The 22,130-nt window shown below is 38.4% G+C and overlaps 1 protein-coding gene across 3 annotated transcripts in view; it reads right to left on the reverse strand.

Moving 5' to 3' along the window:
- The window catches only part of ARHGEF10 (Rho guanine nucleotide exchange factor 10), a 121,347-nt gene that overhangs the window by 10,415 nt on the left and 88,802 nt on the right, over window positions 1-22,130 (reverse strand). For all 3 annotated transcript variants that reach the window (XM_074581661.1, XM_074581659.1, XM_074581660.1), the window contains 5 exons: window positions 21,687-21,773; window positions 20,104-20,327; window positions 18,764-18,921; window positions 8,805-8,947; window positions 2,436-2,610 (listed from right to left, as the gene is read on the reverse strand). In XM_074581661.1, the coding sequence (XP_074437762.1) occupies window positions 2,436-2,610; window positions 8,805-8,947; window positions 18,764-18,921; window positions 20,104-20,327; window positions 21,687-21,773 (787 nt within the window). The remainder of the gene's footprint in view (window positions 1-2,435; window positions 2,611-8,804; window positions 8,948-18,763; window positions 18,922-20,103; window positions 20,328-21,686; window positions 21,774-22,130) is intronic.

The raw sequence follows: 22,130 nt of genomic DNA on the forward strand, positions 1-22,130 counted from the left end.
CCTTTACAAGGAGAGCAGGCAGTGATACTTAAAGCCGTCTTCTCCTAAGAACAAAATTGGGAAAAATCTAATGCTATGAGGACTGGTTACTAAGGTTCTGAGAACCTCCTACTCCGCTATCTTAATTAGTTACTACAGCTATCCTTTAAATACAGCACTGTAACTCACGGTGACCATTCCTGACAGTGACAGTAAATTTTTTCTTTACTTCTACTGTATAACAACAAAATAATTTCTTTGGCTTCATGGAGTCACGCTCCTCTCATTTACATTGCTTTAAACAAAGACACAGGTGACATCTCCATGTAGCCTGTCGGGGCAATATTACGTATTGTCCTTCCTACTAAAATCTTGGCAAAGGAAGTCCAACTTCTTGGAAGTTATATTGAGATTTTGCCTTTTTAATCTCTCTTCTTAAGACTCTCAGCAATATTTTTACACCATTTTCTTTTTTCTCATTTCAATACAATTTGAATTTTACTTATCTGTTATTTTTGCATGGTAAGGAGCTCCTGTTGGATTTCAGAAAACTAAACAGAGCTGTTTCCTTTAAAACCAAAAGATGCCCTGCGGCACACATAGCACTTCTAAACGTTAACCAGAGTCCCTAAAAATCTTCAGTAAAAGCACAATACATATTTTGTAAATACGCAGCCATTTCACTCCTTTTCCGGTTTACCCTTTTTATTTTTTAATAAAAAAATCTCACTATCTACTACAGAGAGTTTGATTAATTGTTTGGCTGCTCCTAGATCCAAAAGGTCCTTACTGCTGCTTTATTATGTAAACCTCCTACTCCTCTGTCTTTTTAGCCTTTGCTGTTGCAGCATTATTGGGATCATATAAACAGGCCCGAGAGCTGTTGCTAAATAATTGAAATTCATTTCATTTTTAGAATGGATTCTCCCTTGGAACATTTTATGTAATAATGTTCTACTCCTGAAATAAATTTCCATTTCCATTCACTGGAGTGCTTTTCGGGAAGATACCGAGGAAAAAAAAGGGGAACTAAAACGGGTAAGAATGACATTGAGGAGATATAATTAGCTAAAACTCTTTTTTTTTTAAAAAAAATTTCTATGTTACATCAGCAGTTTTATCACCATGGCAATGAACACTACAGCTAAATTTTTGAAGGTTTTTATACGCAGAAAATATGTATAAGGGAGGCCCTACTTCCCTTCCACCCCCCATAAACAGCAGAACATATTAAAAGTTAATCTTTTTACAACCGATTATGATTTCTTTGCATATCTGTGATGAATTTAATCAAATGACCTATTTAAAGGCAAGCGATTTGCTGCAGTTCAGTGTTGGAGCTACAGTCAAACACTACATGTAAAAAACACCTTGCCTAGAACACAATATAAATGGACACAATTTAAAATAGAGCTTTATTGCAAAGTTAATGTTGTCTGAAAGAAAACATGATAAGAAGGCAGAGACTGAAGAAGTGAAATACTTTTGATGCAAGAGTTAGGTATAACTCTTGTAAGAATATAAACATAATCTCAGTGCTGGAAGAACTGGCTTCTGCTAGAAACGAAGCAATAAAGCTGGTGCGCACATTGCCTATAAAAACTGGAGAAGCTCAGTCTATTGCAGTCTATAAATAGGGAGAGACAAAAAATAACGGCTGTCCCCTCATGGACACCTAGTGCTCAGCCACGCCAGTATCACTTTCTGTCCCTCCCTTCTCCTGCCACAGCTCCCACCCGATGCGGTCGCTGATGCTGAGGCCCTGGCCACTGGCAGAACTGATACAGGCCAGTGCAACTCTCTGTGACACTGACGATTTGGGGAGGATTGAACGCCTTCTGTCTTAAGACACTCAAAAGATCTGTTAAACATTATCCAAACAGCCACAGGTTCCATTTTCACTTACAAGACTAACCTTTTAATTCAACAAATTGAAGCTCCGAACAGCAAAACACTGAACACACTCTGAAATGGGAGGGCGTAAGTTGCTTCAGCTGAGTTCACTGGGGCTGCTGATGTAACTAAAATTAAGCAAGTGGTTTTTTGGTCCAGCTCCTAGGCAAATTGACTCCATTGTACTTTGATACTAAGTTCCAGAAGTAAATGCAAAACTCTGCAAAGCAAACACATTTTCATGGCAGACTGCTTTGTCCTACTGCTTCACAGTCACAAAAAAAAAAATCAAAAATGACTAAATGGAAGAATCACCCTGCTTATCTATATAGTCACATTTATAACCTCTAAGGAGGGGAGCTGATACTCAACCAGCTCACTGCACACATTGTTCTTCTGGGCTGGCAATAGACAGTGATTTACTAAAATAAACAGTCACGAGACAGTTATCAGATTCAAAGTCCGAGACAGACCTTCTGATCCTGGCCTAATCTGCAACACTCTGGAGAACGACGGTGATAAAGACAACACAAAAATGTTATCGTATGATGTGATTCAGGTACCTGGCAACATATTGTGAACAGGTGTGGCAACGTTAATATCCTGGAGGTGTTTCAGCGTCTCAGTGTGGAACAGGCGAAGCGTAGATCCAGATGTGAAGGCAATCCAGATTCCCACTCCAGCAACAGCCATGTGAGAGATAACCATCCCTTCCTCTTGATGGGCTTCAAAATGGCTCTGTAAGAAAAGCAAGGACTCTGTGGGGAGATGCAACTGAACAACATTCACAACATTGGATACCTTTAAGTTTCAGGTGGGCAGGGTGCTGGGCCATCTTGCCTAGACCATGCTTTTGCCAAGAAAGGTCAGACCAGACAATCCTCGAGGTTCTTTCCAACCTGGTATTCTGATTCTATGAACCTTCCTTACCAGCTCTTCAGGGTGGGCCCTGTATCCTTGTCCTCCGTGCCAAGAACAAAGCTAGCTTCCTCTGCTTTGCTCAGGTTATTTTCTGACTGCTGCGTACGATGTGTTAATTTTCCTGTTACCTTTTTTTGAAAATATGTCATCATTAGTATGGAAGGATTCTCAGCTCTTGAACCAAAGTTTCAGCTAATGATAGAGTAACTTCACAGTAACTTAGATACGGTATTTATTAAAAATATTGCACCGTAGGGTCTAGCAAGCCCGTAACAGCCAAGACTTAAAAGGATTTTGTATTTCTTTATTGATATCCCTTTGGGAAAACTATCACACAGAGGGTTCCTGGGAGTGGGTAGAATTTTTCCTAACATGTTACTTTTACCTACAGCATAACTCCTCTTTAAACAATAAAAAAAAATATTTTTCTTCTGTTCTGTTAGGGGGTCTTCCCAGAACAAGGACAACAGAATCAAGGAGGAAGTCATCTTTTGAAAGTAGAGTGTTTATGAATATAAAAACACCATTATTTGCTCAACTATGTACATAACAATGTGAGCCTTAATACTGTGGCTTGCTTTTTGACTCAAAGACACTTCTGAATTTCACAAGTATTAACTATTTTGGTTTCCTGTCCTTCAAAATATTGATGCTTCTTATTAGAAAGGCCAAAATCCTCCTTCTGAAGATAAGTAATGCAAGACTTCCAGGATAGACCTTTTTCCTTGATCTAATGCCTTCACAGTTACAACTTCTGCATGGCTCCAGGAAGGCCGAAACCTCTCTACACACCCCTGGTAACATGCAAGATAAAGCTGCAGTAAAGTTCTTTAATCATTAACAAGAAGTAGGGATATTTTTTTTCTAGTTTTGTCTTGTAAGTAAACTGTCTCTGAAGTTAAACAGCCTTTTAATGTTGTGCCAGCTATTATCAAATACAGAGAGCTATTCTGATAAAACTTCCGTGGCTAAATAAATGACAAACTGTTCCTTGGATGCAAATCTGTCTCTGGAGGGATATGGAAGTAAATATCTGCTCCAATATTCACACTACATATTCTATACGCTTAATTATATTTGCAGATAAAATGCAAGAGTATCCCCTTCCTCCTTGTAAAAGCACAGTAAAATTTTCCATGCATTACAATTAAGAGTTAAATTTTTATTATTTTGCAATAAAATGTAAATTACATGTTTCTCAGGCTAAGCTCTTAGCCTAAGACAGTTATGTTTTGTATGAGGTTATAGATATATTGTTCAAATTCTCCATCTAAATTCAATAAATGGGCTAAGATAAGAGATAAAGAATAGAAGTTTAAGCTTTCACAAAGTGTAACTTTTGCTATTATACTTAGTAGGCGCTTTATTTTCTTTTCATACTTTAAGTTAGTACTTTCCACTGAGAAACTGGATGTTTAAAAATAAGGGGAATGTTGGGGTTTTTTCCTTTTTGCTTGGTAACTCTATTCTTCAAATGTTCTGCTTTTATTAAATAAAACAGAGAAGTTTCTCTTCAGCTATTAGGCAGTGGTTCAGTTTTTGAGAGTGTTCCTTTATTACCTTTTGACTCTTTGAACAACAACACTGCAGAATGCAAGGTAAACACCTCTGGCAGGCACAGTTATATTCACCGTTTCCACAATTAACATCCATTCATTCTTTTCCAAATGATATACACCATTTGAAAATCATACAGTTTATTCAACAGAAGAATTCATCCATGAACAACATCTTTCAAAGCCAGAAACAGCTCTAATGACTAAATTGAGACTAAAATGACTAGAAACACTCTCATCATGCCTGTTTCATTGCAAAAAGGATTTTTAAATAACTTCTGTTTACAGACTCATACATCCCTACACCGATGAGCAACTGACTTTTGAAAACTTCTCAGGGACAGATCCAAGGCTGATGAAGTGAACCCGACCAGCAACTTGCACTGTTTGGAATTAGAAGAAAAATGAAACTGGTCGCAAAAAATGGAATTTCTCTGCAGTGGTGTGACCGCAGCTGACAATTCTGCTGGTGCCACTGTAAACAACTTGCACATGCATTTTTGTCACATTCCATTTTTACCAGCCAACTCATTACACTCCCACTTAGTCTGCCCTGCCGTTCGTACAGCTGTCTGCTGAAACACGTAGACACATTTAAAGAAAAACTGTAATATTGTCAACACCACAAGAAGCATACAAAAAGAACTATTCTTCTCATTCAAAGGGTCTAACACAGTAGGAATGTACCCAAACCTGTGCATTCTTTTACAAATGCATTTTTTTTTTTGTACAGAGCTTTGACATGTATTTCAATTACATGTCTATCTGAAAACCAATAGCTGTCCTTTTTCTTCATATTTATTTTCTTCTCATGGCAAGAAATACAGATATAAAGGGACAAAAATGTCTTACTCCCTCTGTTATTAAAAATAAATAAAACTGAATTTCATTCTACTTTTCTCTTTTAGTTTTCATACCTACATTCCTTTCTATTCAGTGCCCAGCGTTTTTTTTCCCCCCCTCAGGCTCTCTTGTTCAAACTCTATAGCAACAGGAGAGCTGCAGAAGACTTTCTGGACGCCGCAGCCCGGCAGCGCAGCCCGACATCGCTCACTATTGTTTCAGCAGCGTGGGGCGTAGCTGGAGTCTGTCCTTTCAGGGGGTGCCCACTCGCACCAAACAGCTGCGCCAAGAACCGAACCATGATTTCTCAAGCTTCACAAGAGAGGCATAATGGGTATCATTGTCCCCAAGGTAAAACAAACGACTTTTACTACTTCGAAGACATTACAGTACTCGGGCAACATACACTCATGTATAAGGATTTTAATTTGTTTTCTTTATTCAGCTGAACATTTCAGCTTGTTCTACTTGAATTTTTAGAACGAGAGTAACTCATGTATAGTTAGCCAAGTTTTTAAAACAAGACAAAACAAACCAGGATGGAATGCCATTCAGTTGGTGACATTATTCTGTTAAATACTCTGGCATTTTTTGTTGTTTTTAAACAAACACAGACTGCTTTTGCAGAGCCGAAGGGTCTACATGCACAGAGACCACTACAGGATCGAGGTCTATACCCAACAGCAAAACGACTGTCAGATCTAGGGTCAAGACTAAGGATAGACGACTTCTTCGCAGAACAAGTATCAGAGTATGTAATTAATATATAACTGCAATTGATGTCGCATGCCCCTTGCCAAGGAGCTTGAGGCACAGTGCCGGTTTGGGGCACTGTGCCAATTAAAGATATTTCCTAAAACATTCTATTACAGTAACATACCATTAAAACAAGCGAATTTGAGGGTCTTATCCATACCAGAGGGGAAAAAAAGGCAGAAAAGTGAATATCATCCAATCCAATATATATGATGCCAAACCCTGCTCATTTACTAATACTTATTAAAAAAGAAAAGCTCAAATAGGAATCTTAGAAAAGCAAGGAGGCATGGAATGAGATTGTTTTCAAGGATAATGTGCTTTGCACTTAGCAAATGCACAGACCATTAAATATGAGGTACGTATGAAGCAGGGAGTGCCTCACAAGGATGAAGTTTACAAAATGGTCTTGAATATGCTCATAGACTTCCACAAATATGGCCCTAAAAACAAGTCAGGGGCCTTTACAGATAATGTATATGACACAGAGCATATAACATGGATCCATGATAGTAGAAAGCAGTGAACAAACAAGCAGCTGTAATTTGAAGTATATGGAAATATAAAGGAGTTCAGCAAAGAGGGAACAAAAAACAGCTGAGTCCTGTGCAACACTTGGATTCTTTTTGACAGAGCAAAGATGAATATTATGCAAAAAATCCTGAGTCAAATCATGACAACTCACTCTCAAGGAAAGAGGGCACAGAGGGAGAATGAACATTTCCTTGCTGCTGTTTCCCTTCATACAGCAAAGCTCCTGCTCTGCACAGTAAGGAAGAGGTAGCTCAGATGTAGTCAGCTGCTGATATTGTTAAAGCATTCCCTATAGACAAAGCCTAAATTGCCTCATGTATAATAAATATTGAAAGAATATTGCCAACAAACATGGTATGCGCATCATTGAAGATCACTTTTGGAATATATAAACCCAGGAAGTTATCAAAGTCAGGTAACTGAGTATAAGTGAAAATATTAGTGAGCTGTTTAGTCTGCGAGATGACGAAAACAAGATCGGTACTTCCATATGTCTTACAACCAGTAAAGAGACAACAGAAAATCATCATTTGTTCACAATTCTATGAGGAAGATAACACGGTACAGTGAGCGTATTCGTGTGGAATAAAAAAGATGATCCTCAGCCAGTCATACAAAAAGTCATCATGTTCTTGAATAGTTACCTGTGTCAAGAAAACTTTATTCGACCCACACACACCATTTCCAGTTGCACCATTTCTTACATGTTGTTTGCTGCAGCATTCATTGCCTATATTAATTATAGCTATAAAAGTCAGTGGATCTATAATAATCCGAGCTCTGAATACAACAGATGGGTTAGTTTACAAAGCACTCTGGAAATGAAAAGGAACCTCTTGTGATGCTTTTGTAGGAAAACTTGTAGTAATCGCTGAAAAATGAAACTACCACGTCTGAGAAATATTGATAGGTTATTCATTATTTCATTTCTCTCAACTTCTATTTTCAATACTGCAACCCATTATGCTATGCTGTATTTTGATAGAGTTTATACATTCTTTAATCCTTAAAGCTTGCCCAACTCTGGTTTTGTTGCCAAAACAGCACAGCACAGCCCAAACTCCAGCCATACCACCTGACAGAATTAGGCCAGAATTGCCAAACTTATTTACAAAGATCTGGCTGTATTTAACCGGCCTCACACAGGAACAATCTGGCTGTGGTCTCTTACTGTTGCTCTTTATTTCTTGGTGAGAATCAGACAGATTCATCATCAAAGTCTGTAGGACAGTAACCAGGTGTCCCAGAGGCTACCCTTGCCCCCCAATGAAGCTATAAAAAACCAGTCCATTTCAAGCACCCATCCAGACCGCTCTTCCAAAATCTTTCCCTCATCGTACCATTCAAACTATCAACAAAACAAGCCTTAAAGAAAAATAAAGTAGGAAAATACATGATCCGATCATCTACTTGGACAAAACAAATCACCCAGAAAGCACAGATGAAGACAGAGGAAATTGGGATGTTAGCTATTTCCCTGCAAACCCATGACAATGACTCACAGAATCAATTGTACCAAATAGACGATTGTTGAGAGAAAACACGATCATCAATGAAACAAAAAAGCAGCAACAAAGCACACAAAGAAGGAGGCTGTGAGCTCATCACAACTCTGGTTTCAAAGGACCTCATGGCTGTAAACATCATGCAACTCAGTGTAACTGTGTTGCAGGTTGAAGGAGAGGCTTAATTCCTAACGTTTCATCAACTCTAAACTTTCAACCACTAAGACATTCTTTTGGTGAAGCCTGCGATATTCACAGAAATGAGGGCTTAATGCTTTCTGGAAAATGTGATCACAAATTTGAGCTTGAATCCTTAATGCTCTTCTCTCCTTCCAGAAAAGCTGACTTCTCTGTGACTATTCATTGGAAAATGCCCTTACGCAAAGCAAATTTTTGGAGGCCGCTGAGAAGCAAAACTCCGAAGAAATATATTATGAAATCATCACAAGGTACAAGTAACATCTAACTATGTAGTTAATGAAACCTTCTTCTGGGATTAACAGGCAATTGCTATAGGCACCCACTTTGCTGCCTTCCCTCAGATCTCATTTTTAAGCAAACCTCTTCCCTATGAGTTCCCAAGTGCCTTATGGAAACCTGAAGGAAAACGGAAGCAAACCTAGGTCTAATGAGACATCAGCAGAGAACGTCACGGCGGAATTTCAAACTGCAGGGAGTGGGACTTAACAGAACTGAAACCAAATTTCATTAAAAGCTTCCTGAATCGTGAAGCTTCTTAAAGAGATTTTAATGTTCAAAATTTCACCACTTATACCCTATAGCATAGCATGTAAGCAATGCTTTTAAAAGCGTTTACCTCTATGGAATGTGTCACAGTGCTGATGATAAAAATCTGTCCACCACATGCAGCCCAAATGGTCTCTTCCATCACAAGCAGACTTCTGACAGGCAGAACCCCCAGTTTAACTATTTTCTGGGGTTCCGTGTTCCACGTCCCATCTGCAATAAAAAAGAAGAAAGGTTATACAAAAAAAAATTGTAATCTTTGGTTTAAAACAGTTTTGAAAACACTATCTCTCAAGCCTACTGCTCAAATCTCTGCATGTCTCCACTTCAAGCTACACTGTGATTTTTGTATGTTTAATTTTAGCTTCCAGGGTAAGTTTGTAAGGATAATGCAACATTAAGCATAAAAACAAAACCCAAACACTCATATATTTGTTAACCAAACAAATTTTATCTGGATTAATTGATAAACGAGGAATCCCACACTGCTGTTCTGATACAATTGCTTTCCTTTCCAGATGAAACGCAGTCAGAAAGCCGTGGCTGATACAATTTTCTCCAACTTGGAAGGAGCTCACAGCCAACCTGTTTCAAGATGAATCAACTTGCAACCAGGAGAGAATCATCTTTCATGTGAAAAGTAGTCAGCAAGATTTTTTCTGTAGGTTCTAATGAGCACAGATGACTCTCTAAGAGCACACTGATGGAATGGACTTCCTGTTACGAGATGCGATGCTTCATTTAAGAAGGAATTTTTTCAAAACAAGAAATTAAAAATTAATTTTGTGCCAGCCATGTCTTCACTTTTCCTATTCTTCCCCCCAACTATAATACACAGTGTTTTCTGTGGACCAAATTTAGCAGATCCAAATTACATTAGACATGTCTATGTGGCACAATGAATTATTCAGAGACCTCCTGATAAAAACTGCATGCCACCGCTTACCGCTCTGGTCACGCTCACTTGCCATCTCTTTGAAACAAGGATTAGCAGATTATTTCTCTCCAAATTTAAGAGCTAGCAACATGGCCTTCTTGAAATAGTTGTAGCTGTCTCTTTTATACATACAGTTTGAGACACTATATATGTCAATAATCATTTTAATACTTTTATATTATTTTATTTCTATTCTAAGCACTGATTGAACAAAGTCTCAAAGATCGCATTTCTATCCGTTATGCTTAAGTAATAATATCAGAATCTGTTAAAGCATCCAGCTTTACATTGAGATAAAATATGTCCAAAAAGCCCTCTTTCCTCACTCTAAAGCATTCTGCCTGCATAAGCTGCAGAGAAGTTGTCTACTTTACTGACACCGTTTTCAACTCAGTAACCGCCTACATTTTGATTGATGAGACCAAGGTAAATGCATCTTTAGCCAAGCACTTAAGCATAAGTTGTTTTTTTTTTTCCCCAATAACAAGGGCATCTTTTATTATCTGCTTAGGTAAAGTAGTACAAAATTCCTGCTTCACAATAACAGCAGCAACAACGAGAAGCCTCAGCTCCGGAGTACTTCTCATCGCTTCTGCCATCTGCACGATACAACCTTCGCTGAGTCATTCTCAGGATGCAGCTCTCTTCTGAAAGCATCTTTGTAAAACTGACATTTAGTTTCAGGCCGCCAAAACAATTTTCATTATTTCAGTTTGCAAGTGAGAAGAGTGTTTCTAGTTATTAGCCTGCAAACTCTCCCCGCGATGTCGGAGTCACTCTGTGTTCTTCATGACTCATATGTACCATTACTAATAAAGAAACTTCTGGAAAAGTTTTTATTTGCTAGCAACTACATTATCCTCAAATTAAGTTCTTAAGTGGAGGCTGCCCATACCCTACGAATGCTTTACCCACTGCAGGCAGTTCAGAAAGCAGATCTGCGCCTGTGCGTATCCTGACTTCCACTGCATAAATTATGCTGACTGCAGAAGTGGTAACCGCATCCAGTACGTAGCACCCTCCTGTTTCCTTTTTAGAGATAAAACTGGCATAATTCTAGTATATTCTTCTGAAGGCTGAAGACTGTGAATTTGGGGAAAGAGCAGATATGCTGAGCGAGAAGCTATCTTTTCTCCTGTAGTTATACATTCATGCAGAACAGCACATTAATGTAAAGAGAAAACCATCCACTGAACTCAACAGCTCTTTCTCGTAAATACATTCAAGCTATACATTGATCTATATATAAAGCATAGCTGATGCTTAAGTGACAGGTGAATGAGGATTTTCAGGATCTCAACTGTGGACTTGGATTTAAATTTTGCTTAAATTTCATAGAATCATAGAATGGTTCATTTCAAGCACCTAAGGGTTTGGTTGTGTTTTGTTTTTTTTTTTTAATCTAGATCTTTATGCTCTCAATTTCCATGTAACTCCTCAGATGACTAAGCATTAAGCCGTGTTATTAATTTTGATCAAGTCTTACTTAAAATTATTATCTAGCATTTGTAATAGCTTTTGAGTAAAAAGAAAAATCAGTACTGGTGTCAGGTGGATGTCAATTGCAAAATAAAAATTATAAAACAACTTACTGCAAGGTAAGAAGGTGAGTTCAGTATTACCAGTGTTATGAATACTACCAGTGTTACGAATATTTGATTCAACAAATGTGCATTTCAAAACTCAGTTCTCACAAAACCACTTTCTGTTGGTGCTGTGAGCGCAGCACTTAACAATCCAGTCAGCTTTAGCAGTTTAGTGGGATTGGACATGTGAAAAAGGTGAGATAGAGACCCGATGTCCTTCATGTTTCCATGACTTCATGCAAAGAAACTGCAACCCCGCTTGATGTATCAGCCCAGGAAAAATCCAAAGCTCTACCCAGATGCCCTAGTCATGTGATAAGGCTATTCTCTAGTACTTTTTTATTTCCTCCTGCAAACATTGCTGTCTTCCTGATCAGACAGCATCCGAGACAGATGAAGGGGAAAAAAGGGTGGGGGGAGACTCTCTAGTCTGGTAATTAGGGCAGTATTTAAACAACAGGTCAGCTGTGTTCTGGGTCTCTGCCTCAGTGAATGCTTAATTAATTATACAAAGTGGAATGGCACCAGGAGGAGAAATTAAGCACTGTGCATCTCTCTCCTCTTATTTTGTGGCAGCCAGGGGAATCTCTTGAGAGCTGGAAGCACGGGTACAAATCCTGTCAAGCAAGGCAAGGGATTAAGCCTGATAATCCAACATACTTCTGCGAATGCTTTAACCACAGGCTGCTGGCTAAAAGCAAGATCACGACTTCATTTTGCTGAACAAGAATTTTATCACCCATCGTCAAAATTACTTAGCAAGTCTGCGCCTAGTTCACAAGTTGTTTCAAGACTACAAAAATCACACTTTTAAGAAAACAGTATACTCTCTGCCTCTTTTTCCTGATCTCAGCAGCCCCTATTCAATACCTGCCTGCACAGACTTCAGGTTTGACGTTGGCTACTTCATATTATCCGTCTGATCCAAAGTTCACTGTTTCTAAAATCTAAGTGAAAAGAAGTATTATCTCTGTTCTACTTGTGTAAACACCTGCAGATTCAAGACATACTTATGCAAGTAGGTCCGACAACTGGCACATAGCCAGGTATTTAAAATTAAGCGCAGCACTTGCAAAAGATACGGAACGGCTTCATTTGATGTTATAAATCCTTGGCTAGTTGCTGATTTAATAAATTGATATATTCTTAAGAAAAAAGAAAAGCAGCAAGACATAGTAGCTGAGATAAAACTTCTGCCAACAAAAACTCAATGAATACAATAGGGCAAAGCCAGTGCAAGAGCAGCGTAAGGCATGTTATGCTCTTAAAATAAGCTCATAACACCTTAATGTATAAGGACATTATTTCCATTAGTGCATTTTCTTATTAATCTTGTGATTTTTATGAATTTTTGGAAATCGGTTATCCTTCCGTTTACTCAAATTTAATCAGATAGGAAAAATTTTAAAACAATGTTCTTTTTATAGGACAGAATGTTGGCTATTTTATCTTTCTGTGGTTTGTTTCCATAAAACCCAACGAAGAAAAGTAATACTATTTTACAAAATTTTATAAAAATAAGTTTCTTCTGAAATGTATAAATATTTTATTAATATTTAGTATTTTTTATAATTATAATTTGTTGGTGTTCTCAAGTCTTCATCTGAGATAACCTAATAAAATAAAATTTATCTCCTCAGAAAGTCTTTTTGAAAGTTTGTAGTGGTTTTCCCTTCCTTTAGGCTTTCAGTCGAGCTGAACTGAACATGCTTTTTTGTTGGTAGCTTCCTCTTTTGCTTAGCAGCACTATTGATGATTTCAGCAGGGCTGCCAACGTGGCCCTGGGAACAGCGGTTGTTGGTTAATTTGTGCAGTGGAGCACAAACATTTTTTCCATCACATGGTATAAACCAGCACTGTTGAGGAGTAAGATGGTAGCTACAGAAGTAAAAAAAAGTTTAGCACATTTCTCACTTGGAAACAAGCTGAGACACTCAGGTCTGCTCTTCTAAACAAGGTGTAAATAGGGACGTCCTGTGCTACCCATGCATATAGTCATTTCTTCCTCCATACGCAACAAATTCTTCATGCTAAGTAGCTGAGAGAGCTCTACCTAAAGTTATAGAGAGGGGTGGTGCTGGAAGTCCCAGCATGAGATATGTAAATAAGACTGATACCAATATCAACATATTTCTAGTAACGAGTATTAGGTGATACTGCTAACAGTGATAACATAGTCAAGACAACAGTATTTATTTCTTTTTCAGTATCACTGCTCTAGTCGTCTCCGTAACAGCTTAATACCGTTCCCTACTTTTCATAGCAATACCTCTCACCACATCTACTTCAAGTGGCGATCACATGCCAGAACCACACTCTTCAAACACACCGGAGCACTGCGTGGATCCACCCAAGCTCTGAAGCTGAACATCAGTGCTTTACATTCCACATATTCCTCCTTTCCTGCATTTGTCAAAGTACACAACTGTCTTGCCAGATTGATCAAGGTATCTTGCTAAGGAGCTGACCTTTCCCCCTACTCATATACTTTCTTTCAGTTTTGCTCCTTTCCTTGATATTAATTCTCTGAAAATGATCACTGGTTAGTGTCATGAGGCCTCTCTGGATAGGTAAGTTATCAAAACTCTTGACCAACTTTGGAGCTGCCTACGATTTTACCAATGAAGTCTCTCTGAAGAATGTAAACTTCTGTTCTGTGCATGGCCAGAACACCTCATCTGTTCTTGTTTCACATTCAATTGCAATCCTCAAAGTTGAACTTTTCTTCCTTTCATAAACCTCAGAGTCAGAACCTAGCAGTGTACACCTACAGGAACAGGCTCTGCAAAAATATACTACTTTCAATAAAACATGCAAAAGGCTTCCTCTTATGGGTGTGTGGTCTCAGTTCTCTCTATGGCAAAGGAAGGTTCACATCAATATCTTTAGGCTTCCAGAAGAGACCTTTAGCCACCCAGGTGCGGGCCACTCGGAATGGCAACCGCAGCATTCCCAATCCCTTCTTCATGTTGAAGATGAGCCACTCTTGAAAAAAAAAAGAGCTAAAGCCTATGTGAGAGGCAACAGAGCAAAAGTTTATGTATTAAATAATAATTTGATAAAATAGAGATCTTTTCAGCTGAGAGCCTAGTGTCCTAGCTATTAGGATACTATATGAGAAACCGCACGTCCTATTTGTCCTACCCTGTTTAAAAAAAAAAAAAACACATACAAACAAACAAACAAAAAAACCAAACCAAAAACATGATCAGTTTCTTACACTGAGGATGAATCATAGGTGCAAGCTCTGCACTGTGAATCACAAGTGGCACTTCTCTAACTCAGTGGCACCTGGAAGTAAGATGACATTAAGAAATGCCTTGTTTCAATTTGTTACCAAAATGGTCGAAGTTGGAAGGGACCTCTGGAGGTCATCGGGTCCAATCCCCCTGCTCAGGCAGAGTCACCTAGTGCTGGCTGCCCAGGACTGTGTCTAGATGGCTTTTGAATATCTCCAAGGATGGAGACTCCACAACCTCTCTGATCAACCTGTGCCAACGCTCAGCCATCCTCATAGTAAAAAAAGTGTTTCCTGATGTTCAGACAGCACCTCCTGTGTTTCAGTTTGTGCCCATGGCCTCTGCTTCCGTCACTGGACACCACTGAAAAGAGCCTGGCTCCATCCTCCTTCCGCCCTCCCTTCAGGCATTTGTAGACATTGATGAGCCTTCTCTTCCCTAGGCTGCACAGTCCCAGCTCTCTCAGCCTTTCCTCACAGGAGAGATGCTCCAGTGCCTTCATCATCCCCATGGCCCTGTGCTGGACTCTCTCCAGCATGTCCATGTCTCTCTCATGCTGAAGAGCCCAGGAACTGGACCCAGCGCTCCAGGTGGGGCCTCACCAGTTCTGAGCAGAAGGGAAGGACCACCGAGCACACCAAGCGCTGTGAGTTTAATTCTGGGGGTGAGTGTGCAAGGGCTGGCTGTGCTGCTGTGCACACAAGTGAGAGGCTACACATGCCAATCATGTCCCAAAAAGACAGGCCTTGCAATCAAAGCAGCGTGTCTTTTTTGTGCATCTATTCTCTCATCTGAACTAAACTCTTTGTGAAATTACTAACATATTAATTCTTCTAGTCTTTGCCACAATCATTCTGAGTTTTCATTTTCTGTTTCCTGTTTCTCTCCATACTCTTTACCAGACTTCATGGAAAGGAAATGTACATCAGTGTCAAGAAGAAAGGAAGTAGCTGGAACTGACTACAGTATATCAGGAACAATACACCTATATTATATAAAGATTGTGATTTCCCTTTCCTAAGATGCTTTTGTGAATGAAAGTCAAACACACGCTGACCTTTTTTGCTATTACATCACTCAGAAAACACATCTGCTGGGCCTTCTGCAATCATCACAAAGGGGTTTTGTTGTTTTTTAAACAAAGAAAATACAACGTACTTTTTCCTTAACCTCATCTAGAAGTGTTTTGCCTGGAAATATTCCTAATAACTTGGCCTGAGCCAAACACCAAATACACAATATTTCAGACTGATAACCGTGCAGAAGTTAATAGCACTGTAAACAAGTTCCCAACACACAAGGTGTCAAAAACTTTACAATCTGCATCACTACTATTCCTATACCTAACAGCATTTAATGCATTAGCTGTTCCACAGTTCCCCAAATCAGTCTTCTCACCCACATAAAACTAAGGATTGTCAAGGATAATTATTAGGGCTCCTATTTTTAGGATTAATGTGTTAGCTGACCTACATCCTAGTCTTTCTGTGACATTTTCACAGATCACCATGTTAGCTCACATTTAAGAACTGAGTAGACTTATGATATCAGCGTCCCATGGACTTTGCTTTTAATTTCTGTTCAAATACATTCAAGCTCAAGTACTTTTCAACTCATAAGCAAAAATACACGGATACAGAAGTGTTGCACTAAAACATGACTACCCTCCATGGAGGAAGTCTCACTGTGCACCTTCAACTCTGCCACTAATGTGGCATGTGTTCCTCAGTTTACTACACATACTTCCTAGTTTCCATTTTAAATGACTTCAAGACAAGGCTTTCTGCAGCCAGAGAGCACTCTGGATGCTGTCGATCTGACAAAGTTCTCTTGTGAAGAAAATCAGAAGGGAGTACTTGCTGTTTCTAATCAAGCGGAATATTTACATGCATTGAGCCATCTGATAACAACAAGAAAAATTAGAGCTATTTGGGTACTGAACATCAAATGACAGAAGTCGTGGGTCTTTGACCACATGCATAAAGGCATCGTTTCAGTGATGGAACCAATCCACTACACTTTCTGCGCATAGAGGAAGAAACAAGGATCCCAACTCTAATAGAGACTGCGAGGTGGATTTTCATCCTAGAAGAAAAATTACCCCTTTTCATTCATGGAGTCCCACAACAGGCTGCACAACCATTTTACCTGTGCATCCCATAGCATTTGTCCTTCTCAGGCTTCAAATCAAGATGCCTTGTAATGCAGTGACCATATTTCACTTTTAATTTTTTCCTTAATCTCCTTTAGGCCCATAGACCAAAACCCAAGTTGAAGTGCACGGTTAGAAAGTAACCTTCTCTGTAGAACAGACTGTGATCCTGACGAATTGCACAAAGCTCTCGGGAGGCTGCATTCCCCCTCCCTCCCGTTTTACCACTGGGATTTGCTTTGTTTGTTTGGTAAAACAGGTCAGTGCCCATAAAAACAGTCCTCCAGGGCTGACCGCCTCACATGACCACAGCGGCCAGCTCTAAGGAATATGAACACTAACATGGGAGCAGCTGATTTGCACAACTTTCATGAGGCATAGAGAACTGAAATAGCACGCACAGACCAAACTGAAGGGAAAAGACTATAAGATGAGTCAGAAAATAAAAATGGATGCGCATTTCCCATCTCAGCGCTTCAGCAATCCTGAAATAGACTGCAGCAGGCTCTATGAATATCTAGTTGCACAGAACTGGTGTCTTCTGAAGAAGATAAAACGGGATGCTATGATCCTGGTCAATATGACATAACCTCCAGCTCTTAACATAATTCAGTCTGGTTAACAGCTCTGCCCTGTCCTTAATATCCTCTGCAGACATGCAACCCATGCATCCTTTCTTATCTAAACTGCCAAGGATGCCACCCGTGTTTTTGAAGTGGTCTTTTTTGGAAGAAGTTGAGTGACAGCAATTGCAGTCTTAAACAGCTTAAATACACCAATCCCTTTCAGAGGAGATGGCAGATTCACTTTACTACCACATCCAGGTATATGTGGAAACTAAAATGTCAAAAATGATGTTATGAGTCTAGGATCAAGGCCTCACTCCTGTTCCTCCAAAACAAAGAAAAATTTGCTATTCAGTGGTAAAAAAAAAAAAATTTAAAGGGAACTGAAGTCTAACGTCTGGCTTCAGATCAGACAAGGGCTCAACAGGAAACCCACTGGATTGAAGATGGCAGCTGGTGAAAGGAAATCTCTTTCCCACTGCTTTTTTTTTTTCAGATTCTTTGTTGCTTGGAGGAAAAAAAAAAAAAATCGCATCCTGTACCTTTCCCAAACTAAGTCTTCATATGATCTAACAGTGCATATCTAATTTGTTCCAAGATTCAAGATACTGAGCTTGGCTCCTCAGTTAGAGGCTAGCAGGATTTAGCAGCCGAGATATAGTGCCACACAAATGCAACTGCACAATTTACAGGGCCCACCTCACTAGAGAAGTATGACAACCATCATTATGCAGCTCACACTAATAACAGTACACCAGATGTCTGCGCTCTCTGCACATTGCAAAGTTAGGTATCAAACTAATATCTCACTTAAAAACCCAGGTTTCAAATTTTGAGTAAAGCTTCACTGATTTTGAACAACTTTTACTATATACATATGCAGGAAAGTTAGTAAGACATCCTGAAGTACACAGAGAAGCACCCAAACCAGCTCTGAAGAAGATTGTTCTGGTTCAGAAGTATTACCTGGGTTTCTCCTTTACTCAAATTAGTTTAGCCTATTACTTAGCTAGATACAAAACAACCAACTGTGATGTTAACGGAAAAAGCAGTCCTACTGTGAAATACATGAGTCGCACACATAGGAAAGACTTTGCGTATCTGAACGGTAAAAATGGAGCTGTCATTTCAAATGAGATACACAGGAATCTCTACCAATAGGGAATTTTTGTCTTTTGTAAACTTCAATACTGGGTAGTTGCACGCAATTAGCATTGTGCTGTGTAAAAGACAACGTACTGCCCATTATCACACAAACTTCTGGACTCTTGTAACGCTGAAGACCTTAGGGTTTAAGCTAAGGGGCACAAATCAATTTTCGTATGTATTGTATGGTAGAAGTGGGAACAGCATCAAAGTATCTACTATCCTTCAAAAAGAGAAAACAAAGTGTGAAAAGTTTTTTCAGAAGTACTGAAAAGTGTAGTAACCTTAGTTCAGCAGTTTTACAGAGACTTTTTGGAAAATATAACAGTGGAAAACTACTTCTGCCAAAATATACTGACATGCAAGTTCCTCAGGATGTTATCAAATCATATCACTATGTTACCTTCTGCTTTTGTGTAGATTGAGATGTTTCCATTTACCAAGCCAGCAAACAAGTATTGAGACATATACGTTAAGCTCATAACAGTTGATTTTTCAGGGGTGAAGAAGTGCTGAAGTCGAATTTTCTTTGAGCCTTGGCAACTTTTGTAAACAGAAATACTATAAAAAGAAGCAAGAAAAAATAAACCTGTAAAATTATGTTTTATTTAGTTCTTACTAGAATATGTACAAAAGAAGTTTAGAACAAAATAGTGGGGGGAAAAAGATTTTCTCGTCTCGTTCATAGACAATTATGGAAAGAAGTATCTTGACCCTCCAAAATGTTTATGTAGACAATTTGCAATTACTTAACATCGACATATGACAACACTTTTCATATTATCTTGTCTGGAGAAACATTTATTCAACAAAGAGACATAATAAAAAAAAATTCTGCTCAAAGTCCTTATTATGAGTCTACCCAAAACTTTCTATTAGTCAAAAAAAAAAAAAAAAAGAAAAGAAAAGGATTAAGTATTACCTGGAGAACTAGGGAAAGGAGAAGAAAAACTCAATATCAGACATCATTTACACTTAAAATTCCCACTATTCCTGCAGATTATTACCATGGGTATGTTAGGAACATTCAATAACTAAATTTGTAATTGATATCACTTCACAAGCAAAGCTAATCAGGACAATTAAATGTTCGAATTTCTGGAAACAGCATTTTCCTTGGAGATTTTTTTTCTCCTTCATTTATACTGGTTAGAAACCCCTTCAAAAATCAGATGTGGTTACATACTTATGCCCTCGCTAGCTATAACAGGATCTGTTTGCTTTCTTTTTTTATAAGTTTAGAAAATGTAGCTTTGTTCTTCCACACAAATCAAGTGATGACTCAGTAAGGTCATCAGTTCAGAGTAAAATAATTCATGTCAATAGTAAACAGCAATATTATTTATTTGCATGACAAATCCTGCACAATATCACAGTGTAGAAAGTTAATGGGTTCCTCATTTAACACTTCGTCATTCTGAAAATTTTCCAATGCCTAGAGATTATGTTGTAAGATTACAAAAGTAATATTTATATTTTTCAGACATGATGTATGATGAATTAATCCTCTTTCATCAAAGATATGCATTATTTTAATTTCAAATACTATATGGTATATTTTAATATCATGTGGAGTGTTTTTTTTCCTTGATTTAGGTAGAAAGGATAAGGTGAGGTCACTGGGTATTCATGAATACTTTTTTAAAAAGAAAACATTTTCTTGGAAGTACCTCACACAATTTTGCTACAGAATAGTAAACCCAATGAACAAATCATACACAGTACACTAAAAATGAGAATCACCTTCCTTCTTCCATGCCAAGGCAAATAGTAGGCACATTAGAAGTTTTTGCAGGAACATTTTCGGAGTCGAGCGCCTTATTTTGCTCTTTCAGTTTCTCCTCCTCTGGTATGTAGACCATGCAGAGAATCCGTGATTCCACATTGAAGCACTCAATAACCTTGGGGCCGGAGCTTTGAAACGAGACTATTGCAATCTGGCCCATCTGATTAGTACAACTGCCAATCTGAATTGGAAAAAGGAAAGAAAAGAAAAAAAGACCAAGACTGATACCTGTCTCCAGGAAGATCAGCATTAACAAGAAGGAATGATTGGAATGTTAACTCGAAGAGCGCACCTCATGTGTGAATATGAGTTTTCAAGCATTAAGACATAAACAAGAAAATAATTCAGCACAAATACAAGAGATTTCAAAACACGTACGCAAAAGTCCCTTGTATACTCAAAAAAGTTTTTTCTTTTTTGAAAGGAGGCATATTATAGCCTGTTGTGACATCTGATTCCTATGTTTATACATAGTGTAACACAACTGTGGTAAGTACCTGTGTAATATGTTATTTTAATAACCAGTGTTCTAAGTTATCTCAGATTCTTTAAAACAGATAATACAGCCGAGGCCTCTCCTTTGCACAGTAACAGGTCTACAAACAAATGCTCTGTCCCAACAGAAAAAGAGATTATTAACATAGTGCCTTTCGTAAACTTGTTGATACAGGTTCCTAAACTTTTCCCTGATCCAGAACTAAATATCATCAATATGTTCACAAATTTGTACATTTTAGGGAGCTAGGAAAAGTGGAAAAAAAAAAAAGTCTGCCCAAACAGCAATAAGTGTTTTTATATAGTAACTCCTTATGTTTATATGAAATGAAAAAACATAGCAAAGAGACAAAAAGGACATTTCTGTGGCAGTAGAAAGATTTTATTGGCATATATTTGTGATGACTGCTTACAAACAGTGAAGACAAAAACAAATTATATGGGTCACCTTGAAAAAGAGCACTGACAAAAGCCATTCCTAACTTCTACTTTTAGTTCACAAGGGTTCCCTTAAAATTTCAGTATTGTAGTAACAAGAAAAGCTTGTGAAATCATTAGCTTTTTTTTTAAGTGTTGGCTATCTCACTTTTTCTGATGGAATAGCTGCATATTTGAGGTCATAACAATATGCCAGAATAGGGTGGTTGGGTTTTTTTTCCTATATACAGACTTAAACAGATTATTTACAGCTAAAACATTTTTTAAATATGGAAACAGACAATAGGACAGTGTGAGCTCATATGGGTTTTAGCAGCCCTCATTATAAATTAGCACATAACTCACTTCCGAATATGCTCAGCACTTTGGAATCTGTTTTGCGTCACACTAACAAATCACACACAGATTAAGTGACACGCTACTGAGAACAGCGAAATCACATCGACAAAATTACTAGCTATCCTTTATAGAAATCCATCTTAAAACATACAAAGAAAAAAACCCTCAAAATTTATTTCAGATCCATATGTTGCTGAGAGTCACAAAAAACAATGCAAAAAAAAAAAAGGAGACAACCCCCTTTTTAGCTTTTAAAGATTACACTTACCCAAAGAAAACCATGTTCCATGGCGCAGGAATCTGACTCCGTTTCACCAGGGAGGTATGGTTCAGGATTATAAGCAGCACATTCAATCTTCAAAGGAGAAGAGAGCAGTTACCACATTAAAAAGAGATGTATGTTTCTGTCTAATTTTGTCTGCAATTAACTATAACATTTAAGGATATCAGAGACTCACAGAAGGCAAGAAGTCAGTTTAGTCTGTCCGGCTTCCCATGGGCAAGGTCAGCTACACATGTGTTGTGCCCAACACATTCCTTATCTACCCTTACAGACGTTAAAAGCCAAAGACTACAAATTTTCTACCTGATCTGCTCAAATGCTTCATGACCTTTAAGTTTTTCCAAGTACCCAACCTAACCTCATCCTTGCTGTAATCGTTAGCCCGTTACTTCTCATCCCAGCCACCAGGTACGTACTTCCCTTCTGTAT

The sequence above is a fragment of the Larus michahellis genome, chromosome 3, assembly GCF_964199755.1.
Source record: "Larus michahellis chromosome 3, bLarMic1.1, whole genome shotgun sequence".
Taxonomy (NCBI): Eukaryota; Metazoa; Chordata; class Aves; order Charadriiformes; family Laridae; genus Larus; species Larus michahellis.